Below are 27164 nucleotides of genomic sequence, written 5' to 3'. Positions count from 1 at the left end.
CAGGTAGTGAGCTCAGCTGAGTTGAGCTTTAACCTCTGGGAGCTCGTCCACAGCTTCACCCTCCTGCATCTCCACGCATGAGCAGGCTCCGCTGCCGCAGGGCTGGTCAGTTGGGGGTCACTTTGAGGCCTACAAAACCTCCATTGTAAGAGAGATTTGCAGATATTGGGAGCTTAAGACTTGTTTTTTTTATTTCCTCCCTTCGCCTCTCCAGGGGAAGCAGCTGTACAATGAACTGCACAAAGGAGCTTGGCCTCAGCCTGTGGGATGCAGATCCAAGAGCCCGCAATGAAAAGGCTCGAAGAAGACAGCTTGCAAGTGTGTTCCCAGCACAGGGAGGGGGCAAAGCCACAAGCAGATCTCCCGCTGGCCTCTCCTCGCTTAGGCCGGGCTGCGCAGTTATGCTCAGCCCGAGGAGAGGGCTCTGCAGATCCCTCGCGAGGGCACTCGAGGGCTGAGGATCCTCTCAGCGCCAGAGCGGAGGCAGCAGAATGGTTTGAGGCAAGGGATGGAAACCGCCTCCCCACAACATATCCTTTGAGGTCTGCCCCATCCCCTGACCCAGCAGCCAAGGGACTGCTCACACATCTCTGAGAAAGCAGTTTCTGGTTGCGGTGGTCTCCACAGAGGAGCAGACCTGGCCTCTTCCCACAATTATAGCTGGAGCTGAATAAAGCCATTGCTTTCTCTTTGTTAACAGAGCTGAGCTCTTGGAGCTGCTCAGAGCATTTCCCTGGTCAGAGCTTGCATCTGCAGAGGGGAGCCTTGGATCACACAGGTTCCTTCTCACAGGGAGAGCAAAGTCCAGCTGTGGTTTCTGCTCCTGGGGCCAGGAAGGGGCATCTGTGCTGGGGCAAGCACCAGGTAAAGCCAACTGAGTTACTGGGATGGACTAAAAGACCATCCTGCAAGACTGCTATCAAAGTCAGGCTCCCTCCAGCAGCTTGGTCGAGGGGAGGAAAACACACGCACACACAGAAATAAAGGGATGTCCAAAGACCTTTACACTCCAGGCCACTCTCTCACATGCATTTTGCTAAACTCAGCCTCTATAATTATGATCTCGGGACTTTGCCTGCGGGAAGACGGCTGCCATCTGTGACATCTGCAAGCAAGCTGTGAGCAGAATAAATCCCTTCAGGTCGTGTTAGAGGATGGTCTGCTCCCAGTCCTGCAGGACCTGTTGCAACAGCGGCCACAAACACAGGTCCTCCTTGCCAGAAGCCATACCCTTTGATTCCCTTCCTGACTGTGTTTGTAAGCTTTTTTGAGAAACAGTTGGCTGATGAAACCCAGTTAAATGAAACAAGAGGTTGAAATAATCCTAGGCAACTTCCAGGGGGCAAGGGATGAGCACGAATCAGTCCTCCTAAGCAGCCCACGTGTCCAAATGTGGCTGGCACCTACAACGAAACACATCAGCTGGCCCCAGCTCAATTCTGGTTATGGAAAGACTGTTAGGATGAAACCGTGTGGCTCTGGTCTTGGGTGCTCCTCAACCTTTGTGAACCCTTTAAACGTTCCCTGGTGGTAATACAGACCTAGTTTCTGTTAACAGGGCACATGAAACTGGGAATCAACTGGAGAAAAGCCCCTTGTAATGGCAGGGCTGAATGCAAAACCACAAAGGGCTGCTTCACATGCAGAGCTCAGCCTGCTCACGTGTGTAATATAGCCCACAGCAGAACCAGTTAGAAAGTGTCAACTTTATGGTTTAAATAAAGACAGTAGGGAAAAAAATACAAATTGGGAGAGGCGGATTAGAAATTATTATGAGACTGGAAGCTGGTTGTGGTGGCTGGTTTTATTAGCAAGGTTTAAAAATGTATTAATCAGTTCTATAGCACAATCAAACCTTTCCATACACTGGTTACCTGGGGGAGTCTCAAGACTATGAGGAAACCTTTATCTCCCAAACGCTTGCTCCCACATTGACTGAGAGTATTCAGAATCTCCCTCCCAAAAAACAATCACAATGCTTAAGCTCAGGATGTAAAATGGCAACCAGCATTTTAATGCTGCTTTCCACACCACGCTTGCACCAGCCCTGTGAACAGAAGAGGCTGAGGAGTTGTGTTTGCAGGATGGGAGCAGAACTGGCAAGGAAGGTCAGGAGCGCAGGGGCACAGAGGGGCCCTGGAGGGGAGAGCATCGCAGGCCACCCAGATTCGCCCTGTCACGCTTCCTTAGTGCCTCACAAGCAGATCCCCCTCCCCAAATCCTCTCTACACAGAGTGGCACTCAACAGCCTGCTTCTGCCTCCCAGGGCTCCTGCTCAGATGCTGATTTTAAGAGGAGCTGAAGATCAGACATAGTGAAATTCGTGTGAGACCCACACTGCTACCCAGTCCCTCACTCAGCTGGAGCCAGCTCCCATCTTCTTCTGAGGCACAGCCTCTCCCCCACCTCTGTGCTTCTCCACAGCTTTGCTTATCTGCAGGGCAGGCGCTGGCTCCAGAGGGACATTGCATAAGGCTGCAGCAGGGCAGGAAAGCCAGGAATTGACTCTGAAGTTTTTTTCCCGCCCCGCTTTTGTAGAAGGCAGCTCATGGCACAACCATGTTATTTGTCAGCGCTCCTCACACTCACTTTCTCTGGGTGGGTCAGAAGTGGATGGCCTCCTTCCTCCCCTTGCCCCCTGCCTGCTAGCAAACAGCTTTGATCAGGAGCTCCCTGGTCGCTCCCCCCTGCTGACACCCCTCCATCTCCTTCCTCTCCCCCCCCCCTCCACCTTGAGGCCGAAACCCTTGGTGGGGGAAAGGCAGAGCGCTGGGGTCGCCTTCCCGCACTCCTTGCAGCACATCTGGCAGGCAGAAACCACTGCTCCCCAGACTCTCGCCCCAGGCTGGGGGACACCTGATGCTATTTTTGCACAGCCTCTGTCCACGGCTCACAGAAGCCAGCTCCTGGGAGGGCTGAGGTGTCACAGCATCTCGCCCTCTGATCACAAGCACAGCAAGGGGGGGACCCAGAAAGCAGGGGGGGAAGGTATCAGCAAGCAAATTCGTTCCTCTTAAGTTGCACGGATGATGGTGTCAGCGTGCCAGCCTGAAAGCAGCGTCTGGAGAGGGGGATCGACAGATTTCTTGAGCCTGGAAGGTCCCAGAGAGCTTATGGGGGCTTCTGAGGTGCCATTACATCCTCTGAGAAGGCCTCAAGCAGCAGACTGCCGCGAGGGTGTTCGAGCGGTGGGATTTTGCAGCGTGCCAACTCCATCCCAGGCCGTCGGACTGGCTCACCGCGCACGGACGATCCGTCCACCGCGCCAGCGAGAGGGTTTCCCTCCTCCCCGGCACCGAACAGAACACACGCTGCCCTCCAGCCCGCCGGGCAGGGCGGTAGGAGGGGGCCAAGCCCATGCTGCCCGCCCCCCCCCCCCCACCCCCCCCGCCAGCCCCACAGCTGGCAGGCGGGACGCGGGGCCGAGCCCCGGGGCGGCGGGGCCTGAGGAACGCCCGGGCCCCCCCCCCCGCCCCAGCCGGCTCCGCGGGTCGCCGCCCGGCAGGTTGTAAAGTCATTAACTCCCTCAGCCATGCCGGCCCGCGCTCCGCCGGCGGCTGCTCCTGCCACCGCCGCTGGTGGGCCCGCCGCGCCGCCTCGCCGCCTCCTCCGCGGCGGCTGCACCAGCGGCAGTAGCAGCAGCAGCAGCGCGGCATGGCCGCCGCTCCCCTCCGCCTCCTCCTCCTCCTCCTCTGCGCCGCCGCCGCCGCCCCCCTCGGCGCTAAGGTAAGCGGCGGCGGGTTGGGCCCGCGGCGGCGGAGCCTCCCCTCCTTCCTTCCCTCCCCTCAGGGAGCCGCGGCGGGGCTAGGGCGGGCGCTCCGAGCTGGCGGGACCGGTGCCGGCCGCCCCGGGGCCTGCGCGGGGCAGGGTGACCCGGTGGCCGCAGGCCCGCCCTTGGGGAGCAGGCGGTCGCCTCAGGGGAGCAGGCGGCCCCTCGCCCTTCCCCGCAGGTTTATGGTTGCTGCTGGGGACGGGCTGGACTTGGGGGTCCTCCCGCCGCCTTCTCTCAAGTCTTCAGGTGTCTGAGAAGGGGGTTTTGTCGCGGCTCCCCCAAATTTACCCCGAGGACGGGACGCTTTGCCCGCTGCTCAGCAGCCTGGCACTAACAAAAGGGTGATGGTGGGGTGAGGACGCCTGAGGAGGCTTCCCAGCATCAGCAGAAGGACCATGGTGAGCAGGGCCTTTCCCTGGGTGGGGGTTCGCCTGAGGCTGCCCCCCATGCTTATCCCTAGCAGAGGGCTGACTCCTGTTTAGAGCTGAAAACGAACAGATTTTCCTCTTCCCTCTCTTTCCCGCCACCCCAGGCACAGGTTTAGGTGGCTGCTTTCTCTGCTAACAGTGCACGTCTGGGCATCGAAACCCCACGCTCCCCTCATCTCATCTCATCACCTCCACAAAGGCCCTCCTCAGCCCAGCCCTCCTCCTGGCCCTTGTTTCGCAGCAGCCCCAAAACCCCTCTGCCAGCCCCCTTCTCCTGCCCAAGGCCTGGGAGAATCACGCCCCATTACTGGGGCAGGAGAGGCAGAAATCCCAGCTTTGCAGGGCGCCAGCTCTGCCTCTGCCTTCATGGGTCACCGCATGCATTGTGGCTCAGCGTTGTCATTTCCCTGAGGGGAACCCAGCCGGATTTCTTTGCTGCCGAAGGGATTCCACTCTGCTAAAGGAAGACGGGTTTGCGTTGTGTTTCCCACCTCCACACCCCAGACTCCATAGCTGGGGAGAAGCAATCTCACATGAGCTATTTTAAACATAGAGAAGACCAGAACACCACAGCTTCACTGCAGATAACCCAGGTTTGAGAAGCAGCAGTGTCTCCTGTTCTGGAGTTGTCTTAATTTTAAAGCTCAAGGGTCTCATTTCCGCTTTGTTTTTACCTTCACACACATCTGCTGCCTGTTCTGTTTGCCCCTTAACTGTAGGGCTAAGTCAGAGAGAAGCAGAGCAAGCTGGGTCAAGCTAAACAGATGTGAAGTCCTTCCTTTAGGACTGACCTGGAGGGACTCCTCCATCAACATGTGTACACAAGCCTGCAGTTCCTCTTGCTGTCCCGGCTCCTACCACAACATGGTTATATGAAGAGTGTCGTAGAAAGCCTCAATCCAAAGATAGGGAAAGCAAATGCCTTCCTATGTGGGGCTAACTGCATTAAATGCCCCTGAAAAATGATAGAGATGCCTCTCATGCACGCTGCCTGTTACTCCCTCCTTCCCCTTCACAGATTTCCATCCGTTCTATCGGCTTGCCCCAGAATAGGCGCGTTATCCCCCTTGAAGGGAATGACCTAACTGACTTGGATTGAGTGTTTTGTAATGACGTGCAGCACTTGCCTGTGAACTTTCTGTCACGGCAGGGTTATGAACAGTATTTGATAGTTCTCCACTGGCTTCTGTTCATCGGTTTTCTAATTTACTTCTCATCTGCGCCTCATTTTATGTCCAGATTTCTGTTACTTATTTGCTGCATTATCAGATCTTTAGGAAGCTACCATTTTTCCTCCAATCAGTGTTCTCCTTGATCCCGTAAAAATTATTCTGCATTGCTCTTCTTACCTCAGGGTACTTTTCCCTCATGGAAAACTCCTTCTTAAATATATTCTTTCAACTTTTCTAAGGGAAACTTGGTTTTGTGTCTGCTTCCAACATCTAATCTCTCAAACAAACTATCTAGTCTACCCAAACAGGGTAAAATGTGACAGGATGAGAAATAGCTTTACACAAACACCAATTCTTTTGTAAAACATCAGGACATAATTGCAAATGCTATTGTTTTTTTTCAGGGCTGTGGCAGAATCTATCACCACAGCTTTACTCAGAGAATGACAGGGGAACCCAAGCCAGCGGAGTTGAACACGGTCATTCATTTCCAGATAATAATCTGACGTCCATTCCAGGCATCAAGACATCTGAAGCTACTTAGTATTTCAGCAATTAGTGTGGTTTGCTGTAGAGAGAAGCCCTTAAGTAAAGGGATTGTGGAAGTTTTTGGTAGAGGACATGCAGTTAATGGCCTCAGAAAAGGTCTGTGAAGAATTTATTTCATTTTCAGCTGCTGTTTCTAGTAGTCTTACAAGATCAGACAGGGTTAAGCAGAACAGTTTGTGACAGCTACTCTGCCCTTCAGTGGTGGGCCAGCCCTTAAGGCATGCCAGGCTGCAACGCAGAGCCTTCCCCCCCAGGCTCCTGTATTAAGGGAACTAGACAGGCATGTTTGTGGTGTCTCTTCCCAGACAGCTTTTTTCCAGGACCTAGGCTCTAATGAATCTCAAGATTAGGCACAACAATAAGCAACGCAGGAGGCTGGGCCACTGACACGGGCCATTGCAGTTATTCCCAGGTTTCTGGGAAACCCAGTGTAGCTCAGAGCTGATCCAGAGCACAACGGAGAGTCAGCGGAGAATTCATTTTATCCCTTTCAGCCCTTCAGAAAGACCGCCTGGAAATCCGATAGGATGCCAGTGCAGGCCCACCCTTCTTTGCAGGGCTGAAGCATTTTGTTTGTGGCAGCCTTTGTTTGGCAGGGGGGAGAGGGGAAGCAGCTGCTGGGCCTTCAGTTAGGCAGAAAAAGCTTTCCGTGATGCTGGCTTAGAGACTGATGTTTCTGTCATTGATATGAGCAAATCTGGAGACAGATATTTTATCCTGGAAAAGTTCCCTGCAGGTTGGGGTTCAAAGCTCTGGTCCTCTCAGCAAGGGGACAGGAGGGCAACCCTCACCTACTCAGCTGCATGGCCTCCAGCGTCGGTGCCGAGGCGCAGAAATAACTTGGTTAACCTCAGAGAGGAAGAACTGCAGCTGTATAATCACCGAGTGCCAAGCCACAAACACCTCAGGGGAAATTCTTGTGGAGAGTACCTGGCCCAGCTGGAATATGGTCTGTCTTGTCTACAGATGTAAATTCTAGGCCTTATATTGCTCATCACCTAAGGAATCGTAGCTGACCCTTTTACCTCCCTTGGGCAGAGCCCTCACCCAAACCCCGGCAGAGCCAGCCTTATAAAGACTGGACCTACGCGCACCTCCTGCTCCAGTGTTTCTAGCCTGCTCTGTTTCTGTAGTTCTGCAGCAGAGCGCACATTAGAGCAGCTCCAGCATGTCCTATAACCAGGAGAGTGCAAAAGAGTTGTTGTAAAGCCCCTTTGATTTCTCCTTTCTGCAAGGAGGAGGCGGGGGGTGGGGGGGCGGTTCACTGGGACAGAAGGTAGCTCTTGGGATTTGCTGAGGGGCTTGGGAAAGTAAAGCTAGGATCTAATCTAATCTGGAGTCTGTCCCACAGTCCTTAATTTATTAGCTGGAAATTTGGAAGATGCAAGTATCTCTGACTAAAAACAAGAACCATTTGTGTGTCATGGTTAATGCAGATTTATTTCTGACAATATAATAAAGATTGGAACCAGCTGCCCCAGCTCTAAGTACCTCAAGTTCCCCCTCCGCATCACCAGGCCTAGGGCTCGGATGCGATCGTGCCGTAAGTCTCACTGGCCAAGGGGATAGCACAGCATTGTCCTTGCTTACACAAGAAAATAAATGCTCCTAGGCAAGGACTGGCAAGGGAGCTTGGTCACGGAAAACCCGAGAGCCAAATCAATCTACTTAAAAAGTGATTGGTTCCTCCAGTGCAGAGAGGAAGCAGGAACAGGGCTTATGGATACAGGGGAACACATTTTATTAAAAAATAGTCTCTTTGACTAGCATCCCTCAATAAATCTTCATCTGGGCTCCTGTCATTCCTGAAAGTCGCAGTGCAGAGAGAAACATATCCTATTCTAACCACAAGAAAGAGGCACACAAAGGCAGAGATGCTGGTTTTCCCCAAACCTCAGCTCTGCCGCCACATGCCAAGTCTCCTTGCATCCAGGCAAAACACTTAAGAGCAGTAACCCTGAGAAGGAGCCTGCAGCTTTCCACCACTCCAAATACACGAAGTCTTTTTCATATCTAGGGGTAGGTCAGTAGAACAGGTTATTTCTCTTCCCTTCACCTGTTCCCCTTCTACCTCATCTCACCCGTTTGGATTGTAAGATCTCTGGAGCAAGACTATCTTGCAGGTTATTTTTACTGCCACCTGGGGAAAAGCTGTGTAAATATTACAACTTTTGGCCCACATGCCTTCCGTCCGAGCTGTCCGTGCACCTTGTGTAACTACTCAGTGAAGTGTTAAGACACGAGCTTTGATTATTACCCCAGCTATGGGAGAGTCTGATTTGCACTGAGCTCTCTGCACAGACACCAGATAAATCATTGGCGTTCTCCTTCCCAACAGTTGTGAAGATCTGCCACAGGCCTTGAGATGCTTATCACAGAGGAGGGGTCAGGGAAAGATGAAAATGCCTTGCAATAAGAGACCTTTGGTTTCTTTCCTTTCTGAATGTGGAAGCTACATAGTCAGCATTTCCATTTACAGCCTGATAGTACACAGTCAGACAAAAATTCTCATAGGAAATAATTGGAGGTGATCATTTGGAAGAGAAAAAAAAAAAAAGATATTTTTCAAAACATGTCTGTTTCTTTTAAGTTTCATTTTTCTCTTGAGCAACTCAGCTGCTGTCTGTGGCATTTGGCCCCTGTCTGGCAAGTCACCTCCAGCCAGAACATCTAAGTACAGCAAAGAGTTTTGTTGTATTGTTTTCTAAATCAACTATTGTCATTACAGAGAGTAAAGCATCAGGCAACACGGTGCTTTTTTGCAGCAGAGTAGGTTACTTTCAACATGCTCTGCTATCACCAAGAAGAGGTACTATGCGCATTTAAGCCACACTAAGCTACAACTTAAAAATATTTGCATAAAACCAGCTGCACCTCCTCTGCCCAGAGGATGTTCTGTTGGCAGATGCTGTAGAAACAACAAGTTCACAGGCAGGAATTACACTACACGATGAAGAACACTGGCTTTATTACACCATGTAAGAATATGAAGTCAGGAAACAGTCAACCAAAATAGTGAACAGAGCAGATGTTGTGATGAGCAAACCCTGCTGAGCTTCCATCCATCAGTTATGCCTTGCAGACCAGTTTTTCGCAACGGGATTATCAGCCACTGCCACAAAGCAGCATGTTTTGGTAATAGTAGCACTGATACCACTCCCCTAAGCCCTTATTTAACATCGCAGACTTCCCAGGCACACAAGTTATTCGTTTTCTTCTGCTAATACTGAAACACCGTCAGCCTTTTCAGGTGGATAAATCCCTCCCAGTCACTGTCCTGTATTAAACTCATTGCTGCATTTAACACCACTCACAGCTGTATTTCAGTAAAGAGAACATTAGCTCCTGCACAGGCTAGTTTGCCAAAGTCCCTGGGAGCTTCCAGACCACCAGACACTAAACAGGAAAATATTGCAAGGGAAAGAAAAAAACAGCTAAAACACAGAATCCCTTACCTGCTGGAAATTGTGGAGGCACAACCAACAGCAGCCTGCTTCAATGATTACACTGGGGGCAGAAGAGCTCACGTTTGCCAAATTTAAAGACTCAGCCCCAGCAAGGCATGTTGGGAGAGGGAGCAATCCTCCTCTAAGCATGGTGGGGTGGATGGGGAGAGGGGATGACAGCAATTGCAAGAGGCACTGGTTCTGAAGCACTCTTGAAACTGACTTTTATGAGGGTTGGAGCGTGAAGAGCTTGGATCTGAGCTGACTTCTTAATAAAGAAAAGTTTATTCATTGAAATGCAGCTGCAGCAAGTGACAAATGCATACCCCTAGTTTCCCTGCAGGCAGGCCTTCACACATCCAAGCACCGCAGGTTTTATTCTACTCTCCTGACCACATGTCAGGCGGGCACCATGAGCTGTGACCTGCTGTTCTAGCTGACCTGGGCTGGGAGTGATGCTGTGAGGTCAGGCTGCAGCCGGCATTACTGCCACATGTGCCCAGCCTTACAGCCCTTCTCCACATCGTGTCATGAGGTCCTGGAGATATCCTCCTTCCCGTGCATAACTCAGTCTTGGAGGAAAATGTGAATTTTGAGATGTAGGAGCTTGGTGTGGCCTCACAGGGCTCCCAGAGAGGACCCAGGTTCTCCAGCTAACCATCCTCTGTTTCTGTCAGGACAGTAGTGAGGCAGCAGATGGAGCTGGCCCTTGGGATGAAGAAGTCACCAAATGGTGGGGAGAGTGGAGCTCCTGGTCCACCTGCTCCCGGTCCTGTGGGGGAGGCGTAATGTCCCGGGAGAGGCACTGCTTGCGACAGAGGTGAGTTGTGTTCCAGCCTGTACCCTTGGCCAGGCCTCAAGCAGCAGAGGAGAAATGGGATGTCCCCGGCCTGCATTTTGGAGCCAAACCTCCTGGGTTTGCAGGGTCAGCCCTTCTGCAGCCTCTCAGAAAGGAAGGTGGCTGTTGCCTGTGGAGTAAGTGGTGAGCAGGCAGCGGTGGGGAGGGATGATAAGGGAGAAACATGCTGCAGTGGGGCAGGCAACAGGATCCCTAAACATGTCACTCACTCAGCCTGGCTCATCTGATGGGGAGCAGGGGGTTGGTTCCTTTTTGGAGTCTGTGGGAGACTTGAAGATGTTGTGGGCTGGAGAAGACTAGCTGTATTCCTCTTCCCCTCTCTTTCGCAAACTCTCGCTTATGATGGCTGCTCTGAGTGACCTAACCCTGATTTGTAGCCAGTTCCTGTGCTCAGGATGTGGGTACGTATTCCCAGACACCTTCTGGGGACTTGATTTACTCCTGCCAGTAGCCAGCTCAGCTACGTCTCAGCAATTTCCCCTCTTTATTCCCTGCAGAGCTTGCAAGTTTTTTTCCCCTATGTCATTTATCTGGCTGTCACCTGACAGTATCTCCATTTGTCCCCTGGAGCCACATTTGTCCCCTACAGCTGCTACAGTCCTGGCATCGGTTGGACAGGGTTTGTGGGAGTGGGGAGAGCTGGGGAACTCCAGCTGCTGGAACTCTTGCTGTCCCCTCCAGGTCACCTTGCCACCAAGCCACCCTCCTCCTCAGGCACCTCACTAACCTGCTACTCCAGGCTCCTGAGATGTTAATGAGAGCAGGCATCCTGCAGCACAGCAAGCCCACAGGGGCTGCCCACCCCACGCTCGGCCCCTTTCCCTTCTGCGTGAATGCACTCCCGAGCGGAGGAAGCTCAGCCTAGGGCCCCCACCTGCTCTCTTTCCTGCAGCAGAAAATTTCTTTTATGTGGGCTGGCTGGCAGGTGGTGAGGGTCCAGACGTGCTGCAGTACCTTCTGTCTGGCTGTGGCCTCCCCGCTAACTGGGCTTGCTGGTGTCTCTGCCACTGCTCCTCCTCCCCAGCACACTGTGGCCATCATGGGAGAGCAGTGGGAAACAGAGGGTGAGAGGGAGCCTGGGGCTGTCTCACACCCCGCACAGCCAGAGGAGCCCTTCTGCCCTTTGCCTTCTGCCAGAAGAGAGATTTTTCTCTCCATTTGGCATCTGCTCTATCCTTGATTCCACAGCTGGGAAGGAGAGGGCTTTGCTATGGTATTTTACTCTAGGGTTCAAGTCTAAATTAAAAAAAAAAAAAAAAAAAAAGCGCCTAACATAAGACTCAGCCAAAGAATTTATGCAACTTCAAGCAGAAAGCTGAAGTGTGAGCCAAGTATGCCCACAAAACAATTTCTGCCTGAGTCTGCAGACAGGCTCTGCTTCAGCTGAACTTAGTGGCAGTTTTCAAGCCTTGTGGTGCAAATTTAGGCTTTGCCTTGCTTGTGTAAAGCATTGCTCTGGAGGGTTAGCTGTAGTACCTCTAGCCAGTCCAGCTTGAACATGCCTACGGGTTTCTTCGTTACACAGTGCATCCTAAGTTCCCAGAACTGTTAACTTTTTCTGCTGCTGATCTTCACACAGACCACATTGCTGTAATCTGTGGTCTCAGCTGTTCTCCCTACGTCTTCCCAGCTTTCAAGAATTCTTTTGCCTTTGCATCAGTCAAGGACACCAGTATCCCCTGGATAACTCCAGCTGGCCAGACCTAGAGCATCAAGTGTTGAGAAATTCCTGAGGTTTTAGTCCATCATCTCCACTGGGCCTTTCCTGCTAATCTTTTAAGGTGGGCAGTACCCATGAGAGGTGCCATCTCTCTGCATACTGCACAGTGAATCCTGAAATCAACTCCCCTGGTCACTGCAAGTCCTGGGCATGTCCATGGGAGTGATGGATCATCAGGGTCTATTGTCCTTTTGTCACATCAACCCTTTTGGAGTTGAGAGGTGAAGGGACACAGTGGTGGTCATAACTGCAGTTGCTCCCCATCTGCTCAACCCGCCCTAAAGCAAGACTAGCCTAAAATCACAGTCTGCCTAAAAGCACTGCAAACGCGTTTCAGAGAAGATGTTGTCTAGTCTAGATCCAGAAAGCTCTGCTCTGGTAAAATGCCCACCTTGCTTCTCCCCATTAAGTCAGGCCCGATTTCTCCATCATTCTCAATACCTTAGTACTTCACAGACCTCCAGCTGATTTTCCTTCTGCTTTGCAGGCTCCAGGTGCCCCAGGGAACAAACAGCACCATGTGTGTTGGCCAAGCCAAGCACTACCAACTGTGCCAGCAGCAGGTGAGAACCACTTCCAGTAGTGACTGGTCCTCACTGGGGGATGCAGGACTCAGGGGGTCACACTTGGAGCTGCAAGAGCACCAGCACTAAGGTTGTGACTGCTCCATCAGAGGAGTGCAGACGAGGGGTACAAACCACTCCTGGAGTGGTTGACAGTGTGCTTTGGAAGATGCAGGACTGCAGAGGTGGGGAAAAGGATATAAAAACATATTTGTTGTGGGGTGAGGGAAGGGACAAAGTTTTTCCAGTACACTTTTCCCTTTGCTGCAAGTAATTTTTGCAGGATTGTTAAATACAGCTGTGTGAGGGGCCCTTGGCAATGGAGGCCTGGCCTTTCTGCCTCTATTACAGCACCTCAGAGTCCATTGCTGATTCCTTCCAGGGTGGACAGGGCATTTTCATGCTCCAAGGATGCAGCAGGGACAAGCAGCTGTGACAACCACGGCTGTGACATAGGGAACTTTTGATCACATTTATTCCTTCCATAGCCCTGCCCAGCCAACACAGCAAGCTTCAAACAACAGCAGTGCTCCAGTTTCAATGCCAAAGCCTTTGGGAAACGCTACTACCACTGGATGCCCCTCTATCCAGGTGGGTTTTCACCGTTTTGTACAAAGGATCAGGGTGAGAAAACACCCACAGGATCTTCTCAGACACAGGAGAAGGGGAAGGTGCCAGGGGACAAGGGATGGATGCTCCTGGCTGGTCTGGAAGTGCTTCCCTATGCTCCCTGCTTTGGAGAAACCATTCCCTGTCTCTTCACAGAACCGCTCCACCCAGCCAGGCCTCCTCTCTCACCACATTGCTCCTGTTTTGGATCCTACATCAGCAAGCACTGGTGGGCAGACAGGACACAGGCTCCTCAGAGTTGTCTTGGCTAACCAGCAGTCATCTTGGCAGAGTGGGTGTTCACGGTCTTTGTGCCTTCTACCATTTTGGCTGCCTCTGTCACCCAGCATGCTTCCCACTGGCTTGGTGGCGGGTTGGATGGGCATTCTGTTCAGAATGTTTCCTGCACAGGCGAGAGATTGCTTCACAGAGTTTGCCAGTTGTCCCTTGAAGCCCAGATTGAGCTCACCTAAGATAGTACCCTCTTTCTGGACCCACCTGTTTTTCCATTAGCTGCCAAGGGGACGTAGAGCATCTGCACCTCTGGCTTCAGTTGCTCAGCTGAATGGGGCGTAGCTGGCCACAGCCCCACACAGTTGGTACCCTTCCTACAGGTCTTGCTTGCTCTTGTGTATTTATGTGTGGCCTAGGATCTGCTGATGCAGATTCCCATGTCTGGCACAGGGGATGGCAGTGCAAAGGGTAGAGGGTATAGCAAGGAAGAGGGTTTGCCAGGAAGAAGCATTTCTGCTAGGCATGGTCCCCAACTGCAGCCTCATAACATGACCCCTTTACTACTACAAATTCTGGAGCCTTGGAGTCTCATCTCAAGTGGCAAAAACATCCAAAGTAATTTCGAACCATCAGTATGGATAAGAGGAAAGTCCCCTGCCTTGCTGCCCATCTCTGAGCACCTTGATCTGCCAGGTGACTTTCTGCCTCTGTCCCTTCAGATGACTACACCAGTATCTCCAACAAGCCGTGTGACCTCCAGTGCACCACACGGAGTGGAGAGAGGCAGCTGATGGCCCAAGCACAGGATGGTACCTCCTGCAAGGACAGGACCTATCAAGGAGTCTGCATCAATGGGAAGTGTGAGGTGAGGCTCTGGGCGGAAATAGTACAGAAACTGGGAGTGTAAGTGCATGACTAGACCTCCTGGTTATCACAAGGCCGGGGGTCTCAGCAGGGAGTTGAAACAGAGGCCTGGCGTGATTAGATTTACTCTTGAATGCCTGAGGTCTAGAGGAGAGCAGAGAGGTTCACACAAAGGGAATTATATACATCCACACGTTCCCACTGAGCAACAGCACTTTCCTCCCAGCACATAGAAGACTAGACTTGCAAGTTTGTTTACATAGTAATCCAATTAAAAAAAAAAACAACCAAATAAGTCTTCCATTTAATTTTTCACCTCACATTGCAAGGATGAAGGGTGGTTGTATATAGTGTTACAAAGAGGTGCCTTACAACCTCAGAAAGGCCTGCCTTTGATCCAGCGTCTCCTGGAGGGTGGTGGTGTGTGTAATTATTTCAGTGAGAAGGACTGGCCTAAGTAGAGAGACAGAAGGAACCAAAACAGCTTATCCGAGTCTTACTCCATTCACCTACACGCACAAGCCCCTGCCCTGGGTTCAGGGGCACAATATAGATGGTCACAAGTCACACAGGTGGATTTCAGCCTCTGCTAGATCTATTCATTCATCATTCCACTCCAAGCTAATGTACATCCACACCCAGAACGTCAGGAAAAGAGCATGGTAGCATTTCCTTGAAAAGACTCTGACCTGTAGCAAAAAGCTGATCCCAGGAAACCCTCTCTTGTTTTATTCTTTGCAGCCAGTTGGGTGCGATGGGAGCCTGTACTCACCCTGGACGATGGACAGATGCAGGGTGTGTGGAGGGGACGGCAGCACTTGCCACCGTGTCTCAGGCAGCTTCCGAAAGGCAATCTCACAGATAGGTACTCCCTGCTACCACAGTCCGGAGACTTCACCTGCTACTTCTTACCACCAGCTGGCACGAAGGGTGACTGGCTTGAATGCGAGTAGGAGTTTCTCAGCTGCTTGGTGGAAAGAGCTGAAGAGTGCCACCCGTGCTTAAATGGCTGTATTTTGTCCTTTTCATTTAATCAGCAGAGGAGATTGGTTTGATGTGCTGTATATTAGGCTGGTAAGGTTTCCCTTCACCTCTTTACAATAGGAAGCAGCTGGGGATCTATTTGTTCCTATTGATTTTGGCATCTCGCCCACCTCAGATAATGTGAAGAGATCAATGAATCTTCTTTTATTTGTGCTACGTGTTCATTTGAAACTTAAGCTCCTGCGATGAGGGTCACGGCATTTGTTTCAGCCTGCACTTAGTCTCCTGCTTTCCCCAGTCCTCTGGCTGTCACAGCTGAGGGACAGTCCCTCTGAAACTGGGCTGACATTCATCCCTTGTAACCTCATGGCTTGTTTCTCCACCCCTAGAAGGAATAGACTGTGGTATGCTCATTAGTAATTAACTGTGGTTTGAGGATGTTTTGGAACATCATTTCACATTGTTGTTGTTTCACTAGTCTGCCTTGCTCTCTACAGACACCAGACTAGAAAAGCAATCAGGCCACTTCCCAGAGCAGGGGTAACGGTGCTAACCCTTGTAGCAGTACAGATACAGTTTTGGCCTCCCATTCCAGTCCTTATAAAATCATACAGATCAGACAAGACCTGCATTTCTAGCAGAAAAGATAAGCTGCCAGACCACGTAATCTAAGAGCCTTCTTATTTCCTCTCTCTTTAAAGGTCAATTTTAATGCTACTCCCAAGACAAATTCTGTTGAGTAAGGAGCTTAGGGGACCTACAGCCTTCCATCCTCTGTTCAGCATCAGCCCTCATCATTAGTAAGCTTTTTCTGTGCTCTTGCCAGAAAAAGCGTGAGAGCACATTTGTTCACACACCTAAAGCCAGACTGTTACACTTCTGCAGTTGCTTCCTGACTCCAAACCAGTGCTCAGTCTGAGCCTTAGAGATCTGTAATGGTGATCTGTTATGAGACTTCAGAGGGGGAGCTGGCATTAGAGCTCCCAGACTGGCACAACATGCGTTTGTGTCATTAGTGTCCTGCCCCTGAAGGGCAGTACTGCCCTCCTGCAGACACATTTATCCCACAGGCTGCTTTCCCTCCCTAGACCTTTTTATTCTGTCCTTGGGGCTTCTTCACTCTCTGTTCTGTTCTCATTCCTCAGGTTACGTGTTCATCACCAACATCCCTGCCGGTGCCACGGACATCCTCATCATTGAGCGCAGGAAAACAGAAAACATCCTAGGTGAGCAGCAGAACTGGATGGATGTGGAGGTCCCAGTTTAGCTGCCCGTGAGGCTCGAGTGAGGTGGAGGGCTCTATTCACTCCCATCCGTGATGCAGGAGAGCTGTGAGCATTTCATCTCTTCGTAAACCAAGGCTACCACATCTCTAGCAGTCAGGCACATTGGGAAACCAAGCTCCCTATAGGCAGTCCCTGTTGTGAAGACATTTGTGCTCCTGTTGGAGAGAGAAATGAAAGCAGCAGGCATTGAACACCACTGATCTGACCTGATGTGGAAGATGAACAGTGGAGGGCACGCGGTCCTTTGTTTTCTGTTGGGCTTTTCCCAATCATGAGCCATTTGCTGTCCTCAGTGCCAGCGCAGCTGTAGTGCTCTGCATGGAGTATCACATTTGTCTCTTTTCTGTCTCTTTGAAGCACTCGCAGATGAATCCGGGCATTTCTTCTTCAACGGCAACTCTGCCATTGACAACCCCCAGAACTTCAGAGTAGCTGGCACAATCTTCAAGTACCGGCGGCCCTCAAGCTTGAACTCAGATGGGCTGGAGTATATCATAGCTCACGGGCCCACTAACCAGTCTCTGAACGCCATGGTATGTGAGGAGATAGATTTAAGCTTTCCTGTCTTGCCTGTCCAAAAACTGTTATCCTCCCTCAGACAAAGGGAATATTAGCCTGGTTCTGAAGCCAAACCTGAGTGTGTAGGTGGCTGAGGAAGTCAGATTTTATCTTGATCGGGGGAGTTCCTCTTGGATTTATGAGGATGCCATCTTCTCCTAACATCCATCACAAGATGGATGTGGCTAGAAGAGGTGTCTGGGAAATAAGTGTCCTTAAAATAAAACGGGTTCTGTTTTCTTTCCCTGTTGCCTCCAGTACTATAACTTCAATGGGAAAATGCCACACATAACTTACGACTACACCGTACCACGGACACCACCTCTCCAAACTGCAGCCCCTGCTGTGGACAGACCTCTCTATCATCACCTCCCAGAGACCAGCCAGAACCATCCCGTTCCAGCCAACTCCAGAGCTGCCCAGGACTTCAATGCTACATGGCTCTCCCTGTCGCCAGATGACACCAGTGAACAGCTTCCTCTAAGAGAAGGGCATGAAGATTTAGGCTTTGGTCACCCACACTTCTTCCAGACAAACACCACCAGTCAGACTCGAGACTGGGGCTGGGAACAAGGTGAAGAGAAGAAGTATGACTTCCAGATAAGACAGATCTACCATGCAAACACAGCAGGAGAGGAAGAGGAGGAGGAAGCAGCAGCAATTGCTGGAGAAACAGAGTTGGGTTGGTTGCTTTGTTTTCCTTCTCTCCCATTTTGTTCATTGAGGGCAGACATCCCACATTGTTCTTCTTGAAATCTAAGGTGGCTTTTCTATCAGAGCAGACAGGAGGGAAAGATAATAGCAGGGTGGAGACTGTCAGGGAGCAGCAAGGGCCAGTAGCTCCATAAGAGAAGGGGGGCTGAGAGAGGGTGGCACAATACAGATCAGGCAGTGCCCTCTCAGGCAGGGCAATCCCACGGTACCCGAGTTTGGCAAGCAGGGCAGCGACAGCAACAGGTCCTAGCAACAGTCCAGTGATCATCAGGTGAAAGCAAGGTGGCAAGTCAAATCTGAGGTCAATCTGGGAAAGCCAAACAACAATTCAGGGACAAAGTACACCTGTAGCATTGCTTAGGCCAGGACTGAAGGCCCAAGCCCAAGCTTAAATGGAGCTCCTGAGCCATGAGGAGAGAGTGTTTGTCAAGTTGGTCAGGGCAGTTAAGGCCTGTTGGTGCACCCTGGTGGAAGTTTATGATTTTGAGGCCAAATACTCAATGATTTTTTGCCTTGTTAAATACCACATGCTGAAATATAAGCTATCCAATATAGTTAAACCATCCCTGTATTTTTCTTCCAGCTCTCAGATTCAATCAGATTTCCATCAGCACAGCTGTACCCTACAGCATGAGGAGATCCGAGCTCTCAGAGAACAGCCGCATAGCATCCTCCAGGCTTCGTCTCTTCAGGCGGCTGTGTCACCCAGACCCGCACAACACTGCTTTCTGTAGGGAGCTGCAGCACCTGGCAGCCAGGCTGGCCCTGAGGAACTCCACAGCAGGACTATGGACCGAGACAGCTGCCCGGTGGCCACAGGGCCTCCACAAAGTGCCGGCCCGTAAGAACTCAGTGAAGGACTTGAAGGTGGAGGCATTTGCTGGGAGTCAGGGGGAAGCAGCCAACTACAGCATGATGGCATCTGTGGAGAGCCCTCTGCTAGGTGCCAGCCCAACCACGGACATCAGCCAGGCAGAGCCTCTGCAAGCCCCTGGCGCTGAAAGGTGGCACTTGATTTCCTGGGCAAAACAGGAGCATGGTTTGCTGGGGAGGGAGGGTCAAGCCAGTCCTCTGGTGGTCTCACTGCTGTCCTTGATGTCCCCATTCACCAGTGTCTATCCATGCAGCCGCTCTATATGCCTGATCAATGCTGCGTCCTCCAAAGACTGATTGGCACGACTGGTCTGACACAGAGCTCCCAGAATGGATTCTGCCACCTCTTAGGGATCTGTTTAAATGGGTTCTGAAGGACCCCAGGGGTCAGCACTAGTGTGATTGTAAAGAAGGCCAGGAGCCTGTAGGACATCACATACACACATTTACTAGCCCATTATGCCCCTTCCGTCACACGTGCTTCCGTAACTTGAATAAACTTTTGGCGGGAAAATGAAGGCCAACTTTTAAACATTTCTGGCAAGCTACATGTGAACTCTCTCACCATATTATATGATAAGAGGGACCTTACTTAGAAGGTCCTACCTCTGAACTGAGCCTGACAGCACTCACATGTTCGAAAGACCATAACACAGACCAGTCTCACTATGAACGTATTTCCTCTCAGAGGATGTTGATGCATCACCTTTTACAGCCTGGCTAGTTGAACTCAGGAGGTGGATCAAGGCTTTACAGTCTCTGTCCATCAGTGGTCCGTCTTACCCAAGGTGGGGGAGATGGAGAGCAGAACACTGGGTCTCTTCCCATCTTCAAAGACAGTGAGAAGGAAATTCACTGTCTTTTATATTTGCAGCTATTTTTCATTTTTAGCTCACACTGCCTCCTTTTTCCACAGCAATGAGTTCGATGTGAGCCCCATAGGCCATGATGACATCAGCTTGGCTGACATGTATCGGTGGAAAGTCTCAGCTTATGCCCCCTGCAGCTCCACATGCACTTCAGGTAGGTTTGGCTTCAGGTGACCAGTCACGGAGAGGTCCTTTTTGGCTGTTGATCTCGAGAATACTGGTATTTTTTTAAAGTGGCAGGTAAAGTTTCAGATGCAGTGAACACTCCAGTAATTTAATCATGGTGGGAGGAGGCTTCTGGATCTGATGAAGCCTGACCAAGAGAGTGTCTTGATTGCCCAGCAGGTATCAGCACCTCCTATGCGATGTGTGTCCGGTATGACGGAGTGGAAGTGGATGAAACATACTGCGACGCCCTGACCCGACCAGAACCTACTCACGAATTTTGCACAGGGAGAGATTGCCAGCCAAGGTGAGTGGTAGTGACATTAGCTGCCCATGGGGACAGCATATCTTTGCAAGGATCATTTTCTGCTCAAAGGATACAGCCATTTCTGGGCTGGAAGATATACTTAAACAGCTAAGCCCTTGTATCCCCTTGTAAGCAAAAAGAGGGAAGGAATTGGCTATCATTTGCTATCTGAATCGCCTGCTAAGGGCAAAGTTGGCTTTCAAGACCAGCATCACTGTAGCACAGACAGATACATGATGACCAGATTCATAGCAGCAGCTACTGGGTGAGGGAATCCCAGATGAGCAGGTACTCCCCAGCCACCCCATGTCCCTTGTCCCCCTTACACGAGTTTTCCTTTGTGCTTTCTCTCCTGGGGACTCTTCACGGAGGTGGGAGACCAGCCGGTGGAGCGAATGCTCAAGGACCTGCGGTGAAGGCTATCAGTACCGCACTGTGCGCTGCTGGAAGATGCTGGCTCCAGGCTTTGACAGCTCTGTTTATGACGACCTCTGTGAGGCAGCTGGGCTGGCCAGGCCCATGGAGAGGAAAGCCTGCAAGAACAAGGCCTGTGGGCCCCAGTGGGAGCTCTCCGGGTGGTCTGAGGTAGGCAGAAGGGGAGCTTTGCTCCCAGAGGTAAGCAGCCAGGGCTGGGCTGGGGCCTGGAGGGAGGTGTCTGGCAGATGTTAGGTGCTGAGGAAGACCCTGGCCTTTACCCATCGCTCCCCTGTTCTGGCACTGCCCAGCAAACAAAGGACATTGCAAAACATTTTTTCTAAGGTCGCTTCTCAAGCAGGACGTTGACTGAATGAAAGCCCTGTCAGCAAGAAGCTTGGCTTTTCACTTCCCAAGGATTTAAATAAGGGCAGATGGGGAAAAAGCATGGAGACAGAGAGGAGGTAAAACCCAGTCAAAATCCCTTTGATTGACTCCCATGGCCTGCTTGGGACTGGGACAGTGGAGCTGCCCGGTGACTATGAATAGCAGTGCAGGCCTCAGCATCTCGGAGCGTTAGAGCTCTAGGACCCAAAGTAGTTAAGCAGAGATAGAGACAGACCCACCTTTTCCTGTCCCGCTGGGGCTCTTCCCCTCTCTCCTAGTGCAGCAGGAGAAAAAAAAAAGAGGGAAGGCATAGCTACCTGCCCCTGCCTTTGCTTGTTCCCTGCTTCTGAGCCCTGGTGCTGACTGAGTATGGCCATTGCAGTGCTCAGCCCGGTGTGGCATGCAGGGGACGATGAAGCGGGAGGTGCGCTGCTCAGTGGAAGCACCCCTCTGCGACGAGTCCCGGAAACCCAGCAGCGAGAAGGTGTGCACAGGCCCACCCTGCGACCGCCGCTGGACCGCTTCGGATTGGGGCCCGGTGAGTGCAGAGGGTCTGCTTCTCCTTGAACCTCATGCTGGGGGTGCAGGGCTGGCAGGAGGAAGCAGGTGGGCAGTCATGCTGCTGCTCTCTTTTGGCTTTCTTCTGGCAGAGGCTAAGCTAAAGAAACTAGAATAATCTGTATTTTTGCCTCTCTGTGCTGTAAATTTTGCTTAGCTGTGAGGTGAGCTCCATTCAATAATCTGGGAAGCTCACGACACCTGGAGAATGGAAACCCTTGACCAAATGTACTGCTAAAGACCCTTGGGATCCAGTACTACAGTCCCAGTGGCAGGGCTAGGCTCTGGACTCAGGTGTCCTGGCACTGCTGACCCTGACCCCTCCCCCTTCCTGCTTTCTGATGTGTCTAAATGCCCTTTATTCCTCCAAGTGTTCAGGTTCGTGTGGTGAGGGACGCATGAGCCGCTTCGTCGCCTGTCGCAACCTGGAGGGCAAAGTAATCTCTGACTCGCAGTGTGACCCAGCCACCAAGCCCCTGGCTGTCCATCCGTGTGGAGACAAGAACTGCCCTGCACACTGGGTGGAGCAGGAGTGGGACCAGGTAAAGCCAAGCCAAGCCCAGCCCTGTGTGTTCTCAGTCCTCCTTCCCACCCTATATCCCACAGGAGATGGTGGAGCCTGGCTCCCTTGGCAGAGCAAGGCTCTGTGGTGCGACCTCCAGCTGAGGAGCTGTACCCTCATCCTGGCTTCTTCCAGAGAGAGCAAAGGAGCAATGAATACCCCGGCTTGTCCCTCATCATACCCTAAAGACCACCCCAAAGTTTGTAGGATTTCCTGCCTTCCCAGGGACATCCATTGGAGGGCAGCAATGTCTTAAGGAAACTGTCCTCTCCCACCTTTAGCTCCCAGCTGGCAGTTGGAGACACCTCAAGAGCTCTTTGTCCAGAACCTGCACTCAGCCCCCCCCAAAATTTTGGTCCCACCACTAAAACAAAAGCCCCAACAAAACCAGCTTCATCTCTGATAAATAATAGCCAACGTTAAACCAGAACTACAGCCCAGATCCCTGTCCTGGAAGTCACATCTAGGCCGTGACTATGTACTTGCCTCAAGACTCATAGTCCAGTGAACATTGTCCAGGTGCACCATTCCACCAAGTAATTGGTCTGCCAGTCTACTTACCCTGCTTCCGGTGCTCAGGGCAACTTTGGGCTTCTTGTTGCAAGCTGATCTAAGTCACAGAGGACCCAGAAGGAACACAATAAGTTAGTTGTGGGGTTTAGGCTTTCTCTTATGAAGTATTGAGCAAAACAGGTATTTGCAAAGCACTAAGGAAAAAAAGCTTTCTAGAGAAACAGCCAAGCCATCTTCCCTCCAATCACAGCTAAAGCTCTGTTTCTCTTTTTGCTGCCCTTTATAGCTGTTGACTTCATTCAGCTGAGTCTCCCTCCAGCACTGGTAATGAGCACAAACCGGTTAAACCTGGGGACCCATGGCAGTCCCGTAACCCTCTCCTGCCCTGGCCTGTGGTGCAAGTCACACACAATGCTGCTGTGCAGTTTTTCATCTGTGTCAGGCCATTAAACTCACCTGAACTCTGGAAGACCACCTTTTCCTGTGCCAGCTTCTTTGCCTTTGCTGCGTTCTTGGCTGCTCAGCTCTGAGTTCACAGGATGAGTAAGGGGGGGAATCCAAGCCAGCTGTGCTGGTTCTGCTGTGGTGGAGAAGGGCACAAAGCAGTGAGAACTGCCTCTGTGGGCATCAGGGAGCAGAACAGAGCTAGAATCAGATCCTGCCTCCTGCTGCTTCTCTCGGCAGTGTCCTGAGAGAGTGAGTCCTCCCAGCTAAGCCTGCATGGCTTTGGGCTCAGCGGTACTTGTCCATGCAAATCACCTGCAGTGCACCAGTTTGGTCCCCTTGGGCCCACGCAAAGCTTGTCAGTACTCCAAGATGTAGGTTGCTACACAGATAGGCTACATGGTTTTTGAGAACATAGATACACATAAAATAAGACAGAAACAGCCTCTTGTAGTCTTACCTTGGCTGCTCCAGGTCCCTTGTGGTAGCTGCTCTCAAGGCCAGCCAAGGTGAATCCAGCATCCCCAGTGCTGGCTGAGCTCCTGTCCTCACTCCTTAAGAAATTCAGCTCCCTTCAGACACCATTGCTCCTGTGACGCAGGCAGTGCTACTGCTGTTAGACTGGTGTTAGCACCGGCATTAAGGACCTTGCTTCTGAGCAGGATGCCATCTTACTTGAAGCCCTGTAGCTGACAAGCATCATTTGTTACCTGGGTGTTATGTTCCTTTTCCCAGTGTGATGCCAGCTGTGGGCGAGGGATGAAGACCCGAGTCGTCTTGTGCGCGGGCCTGGAGAATGGTGTGTACAGGGAGTACCCCGAGAAGCGCTGTGAAGCCTTTCAGAAACCTGAGGAACGAGCTGCCTGTTTCAGGAGGCCATGTTCAACTTGGTTCACTACCTCCTGGTCTCAGGTAGGGCTCGGGGTGGTGGGGAAAGGGGAGATGCCTCATAACCTTGGTTGGTGGGGCACAGCCTGCACTGAGGCTTTCTAGCAGCCTGTTCTGCTGAGGGATCCATTAGGTCTGGATGGGAACATGATTTCTGCTCTTCCACAGACCAGGCAGCAGATGGAGGTGCTGGCACGCGGGAGCTGGGGAAAACCTTAGGGCATGTGGATTATTGCCTCAAGAAAAACCAGGCACTGCACTGCAGGCAGTACAGCCACGTCTCCTCCTCTGCCAGGAGTCAATGTTCTGTCTTTCCCTGCTTTGCCTTGATTTTAACTGGTGAGCTTGCAGGGAATAGGAGGACAGGGGTAGCTGGGCCTGGCTTGCAGGAGCCATTTTCTCCATTTTTTATTACAGCATCAACACTCACAGCAAAAACAATTCTGAGTTGCATTAAAGAGATGAAACCAAACTCCTCCCTTGCTTTGCCCCAACCCTGGCTCAGGGAGGGTCTCCTCCAGCAACAAAAGAGGAGCAAAAGTTTGAGATCAGTGTGTGGTTTGACCCAAAGCTCCTCAAGAACTGTCTCCAGAGCAGGGATCAGGATGCCTCACTGGAAGAGCGAACTTGTGAACTGTAGGAAAATAAAAAAATGCCTCTCTCGATCCTGACAGTGCAGCAAGACGTGTGGTGCTGGTGTGCGACTGCGTGAGGTCAAGTGTTACCAGGGAGAAGCGCTGGCTCAGGGCTGCGACCCCACTTCCAAACCAGAAGCCAGGCAGATGTGCCAACTCCAGCCATGCCCCACAGAGGCACCAGGTAAGTCTGGGAGGGTAGAGTGGGAGAGGAGCCCTTGGGAGCCGTTTGCTCTGTCCAGCTTTCAGCTGAGAGAAGCACATCTCCTTTTTAACCCCTTCTGGATGCTTCTGCTCCCCAGAAGAAGACTGTGAAGACAAAGCGACAGCCAACTGTGTGCTGGTGCTGAAGGTGAAGCTGTGCTCTCACTGGTACTACAGGAGGGCTTGCTGCCGGTCATGTCGACTCAAGTCACCCTGACTGCTGCCAAGCTGTACTTCCCTTCCAAGTTCAGGGGCAAGAGCCCTGTGAGCCAGACTTTACCACTTGAAGCCACTCAACTTGGCTTGGCCGTAGAGCCAGTCCCTGTAGACCAGCCTGCTCAGCGAGGAAGGATTCCTAGGACTTAGTCATCACCATTCCCTCTCCACCAAGAGGATTTCACACAAGACAAACCATCAGTTCCTAGAAAGCTACTGAGAAGTGAGTTGGGAAAGCCTGTCCCTGCTGTCATCTCTGGAGAGCTCTAGTTGGAGGCGGTGGGGCGCAGAGGCCAGCCTGCAGCCGGGCACGGATGAATGCAGCTGTCACTCTGGTCTGCCCTGCAGATTTTTCTACTACAAGGGCAATTTCCAAACCACACTGAAAAATCCTGTGTCACAATAAAGAGCTAAACTGTAAAACCATGTTTTTGGAATACATCTACCTAGGCCAGAGGCAAGGGAGGCAGAGAGACACAAGAGGAAGGAAAGCAGAGCAGGAAGCGTGGGGAGGAAAAACCCTTGCACCAGTACAGCTTCCAGGCAGCACCAGATAACCCCCCATTTGTGTTGCCTGCCAAAGAACAGCAACCACTCCTGTTTTGTATTTCAAAGTCCTCATTTATTTCTGACATTGAATTTGGACCCATAGCTGAGCAACAAAGACAGAGAATAGTAACAGGAGGAATCTGAAGTGGAAAAAATCTGGGATCCCTGCCCCTACCCCATCCTGTTCCTCCATCATCCCCAAAACCTTGCAACCCACAGTTGCATCTCCCACATTTCCAGCCCTTTTAGAGTTTCCCATTTCTCTGTAGCCGTGCGAGGCCTAGGGTGTTGCGTTGGCCGTGAGGATAACCCTCATCTTGGCCATCCAGCTACTCTGGAACTGCCGTGCCAGCCTTGGCACCTCATTAGCGGGCGACAGCTCACGCTTAAATTTGCACGTGATGGAGATGACGATGCTGTTGCTTCCCTTTCACCAAAAGGGTGACCCACGGAAGCAAAAGCCCCCTGTGTTATTCCCACCCTCCGGAGGTCACGGCTCAGCAAGTGCTGCCGTTGCAGTGGAAAGCCTTGCTGTGTGCCAAGAGGTAGAGTTCGATGCCGGGAGCCATTATGCCCGCGAGCTGGCTCTGCGCCCTCCCAATCAATGGCATTGCAGGGCCGGCTGGCAGAGCCGTGCGGGTGGCAGCCCACAGATCATGCTGGGACGTACGGCTCGTGGCTCCCAGCAGGATGGAGACCTCACTGAGCGGATGCTCTAGTGGGAAAGGATGGGATTTACTGAGTTAGCCAAGATTTTTTTCCAGTTACAGATTATGTTTTTAGGGTGGAGTACTGGTTGGATGGGAAGCAGTAGGAGCTATGGACTATCTGCCATGGGAGCCAGAGAGCTTTGCTGCTGCTAACTTTCCTCTTCCCTCCTGCCTGCCCTTAATGGGAGAGGACATTGAAAGACCTCCTATCACTACATGGAGAATGGAAGGAGACTCTAAAAGAGATGCAGCTAGGCTGAGTCTCAGGATAACGGAAATACAATGTTTGTCTGGAATGGAGGTGGGGGAGATGGTGCGTAACGTTTGCTCAAAAGGCTGTGTAAAATGTGGGCTGGGGCAAGGCGTTTGGTTACAAGGACCATCACCACATTTGGCGTTCATCTGGCTCCTTTTCTTTGGGTAGTTTGAGCAGAGGTGCCAAGGCATGAGCAGGTCCAAAGTGTAAGTTAGCCTTTTGCCTGACAAGGTAGACATTCAAGGCTCATGTAAGCGTGCGCCTTATACTGAGACCTACTTTTTCAGTGCATGAACGGGGAGGTTAAGTCCACATCCTTTCAGCAGCAGGATGATTTATAAATTGTGGTGGTGAAAAAAAAAAACAACCCACCACCAAACCACTTGCATTTCTGAGCGGTTATATCCTATTTTGCAAAGGCATGGCCAGTGTTTTCTGCTGTTGCCTCCAACAGCACCCGCATGGCTGCAGGGATCCAGGTCCCTCCCCCCTGCCATGAATGGGAAGCACTCAGCCGAGCGGTCCTGCATCGGTTGCTATGGAAGTGCCCATGAATGATGGAAATGTCCTTTTAGTAATTTTTCACCTAATTTGATTTATGGAGGAAGAAGGAACTTTCCCACGTTCATTTTTGCAGAAAGGCAGAGTCACTGGCTGTCATTACCAGCTGCAGAGTTGGTTGAATGCAAGTCTGGGTCTTGCACCCTCTTCTTCCAAAAGCAAAAGGGAGAGGACCCCAATCACCTGAACATTGCTCTCCCATGGGAGGTGGTGGGCCCTGCAAAGGAGGAGATGTGACCCAGTGGCCTCTGCTGTCGCTGTCGAAAATAAAAGCCATCCTAAAGCCAACCTTCCT

General features: G+C 51.5%; 2 protein-coding genes across 6 annotated transcripts in view; both read left to right on the top strand.

The window, feature by feature from the left end:
• TOR1AIP2 (torsin 1A interacting protein 2) overlaps positions 1-27164 on the top strand; it is a 187571-nt gene that overhangs the window by 9342 nt on the left and 151065 nt on the right. The gene's annotated exons all lie outside the window — the stretch shown is intronic.
• Positions 10090-25210, top strand: LOC104474643 (ADAMTS-like protein 2). Of its 3 annotated transcripts, none has more exons than XM_086753339.1 (17): positions 10090-10187; positions 12434-12509; positions 12998-13100; positions 14072-14217; positions 14958-15081; positions 16346-16426; positions 16844-17019; positions 17303-17726; positions 18342-18762; positions 19548-19654; positions 19846-19972; positions 20344-20557; positions 21156-21311; positions 21703-21873; positions 23586-23762; positions 24413-24557; positions 24676-25210. In XM_086753339.1, the coding sequence occupies exons 1-17, from the start codon at positions 10156-10158 to the stop codon at positions 24792-24794; spliced, it is 2799 nt and encodes a 932-aa protein (XP_086609465.1). In that variant the 5' UTR covers positions 10090-10155; the 3' UTR covers positions 24795-25210. The 3 variants fall into 3 exon arrangements, with proteins under 3 accessions (XP_086609465.1, XP_086609466.1, XP_086609464.1); XM_086753340.1 differs by having other exon boundaries at positions 19843-19972; positions 24679-25210; XM_086753338.1 differs by having other exon boundaries at positions 19843-19972.

The sequence above is a fragment of the Chlamydotis macqueenii genome, chromosome 8, assembly GCF_036417535.1.
Source record: "Chlamydotis macqueenii isolate bChlMac1 chromosome 8, bChlMac1.mat, whole genome shotgun sequence".
In the NCBI taxonomy this organism is placed as follows: Eukaryota; Metazoa; Chordata; class Aves; order Otidiformes; family Otididae; genus Chlamydotis; species Chlamydotis macqueenii.
This window is presented reverse-complemented; position numbering and strand designations above follow the sequence as displayed.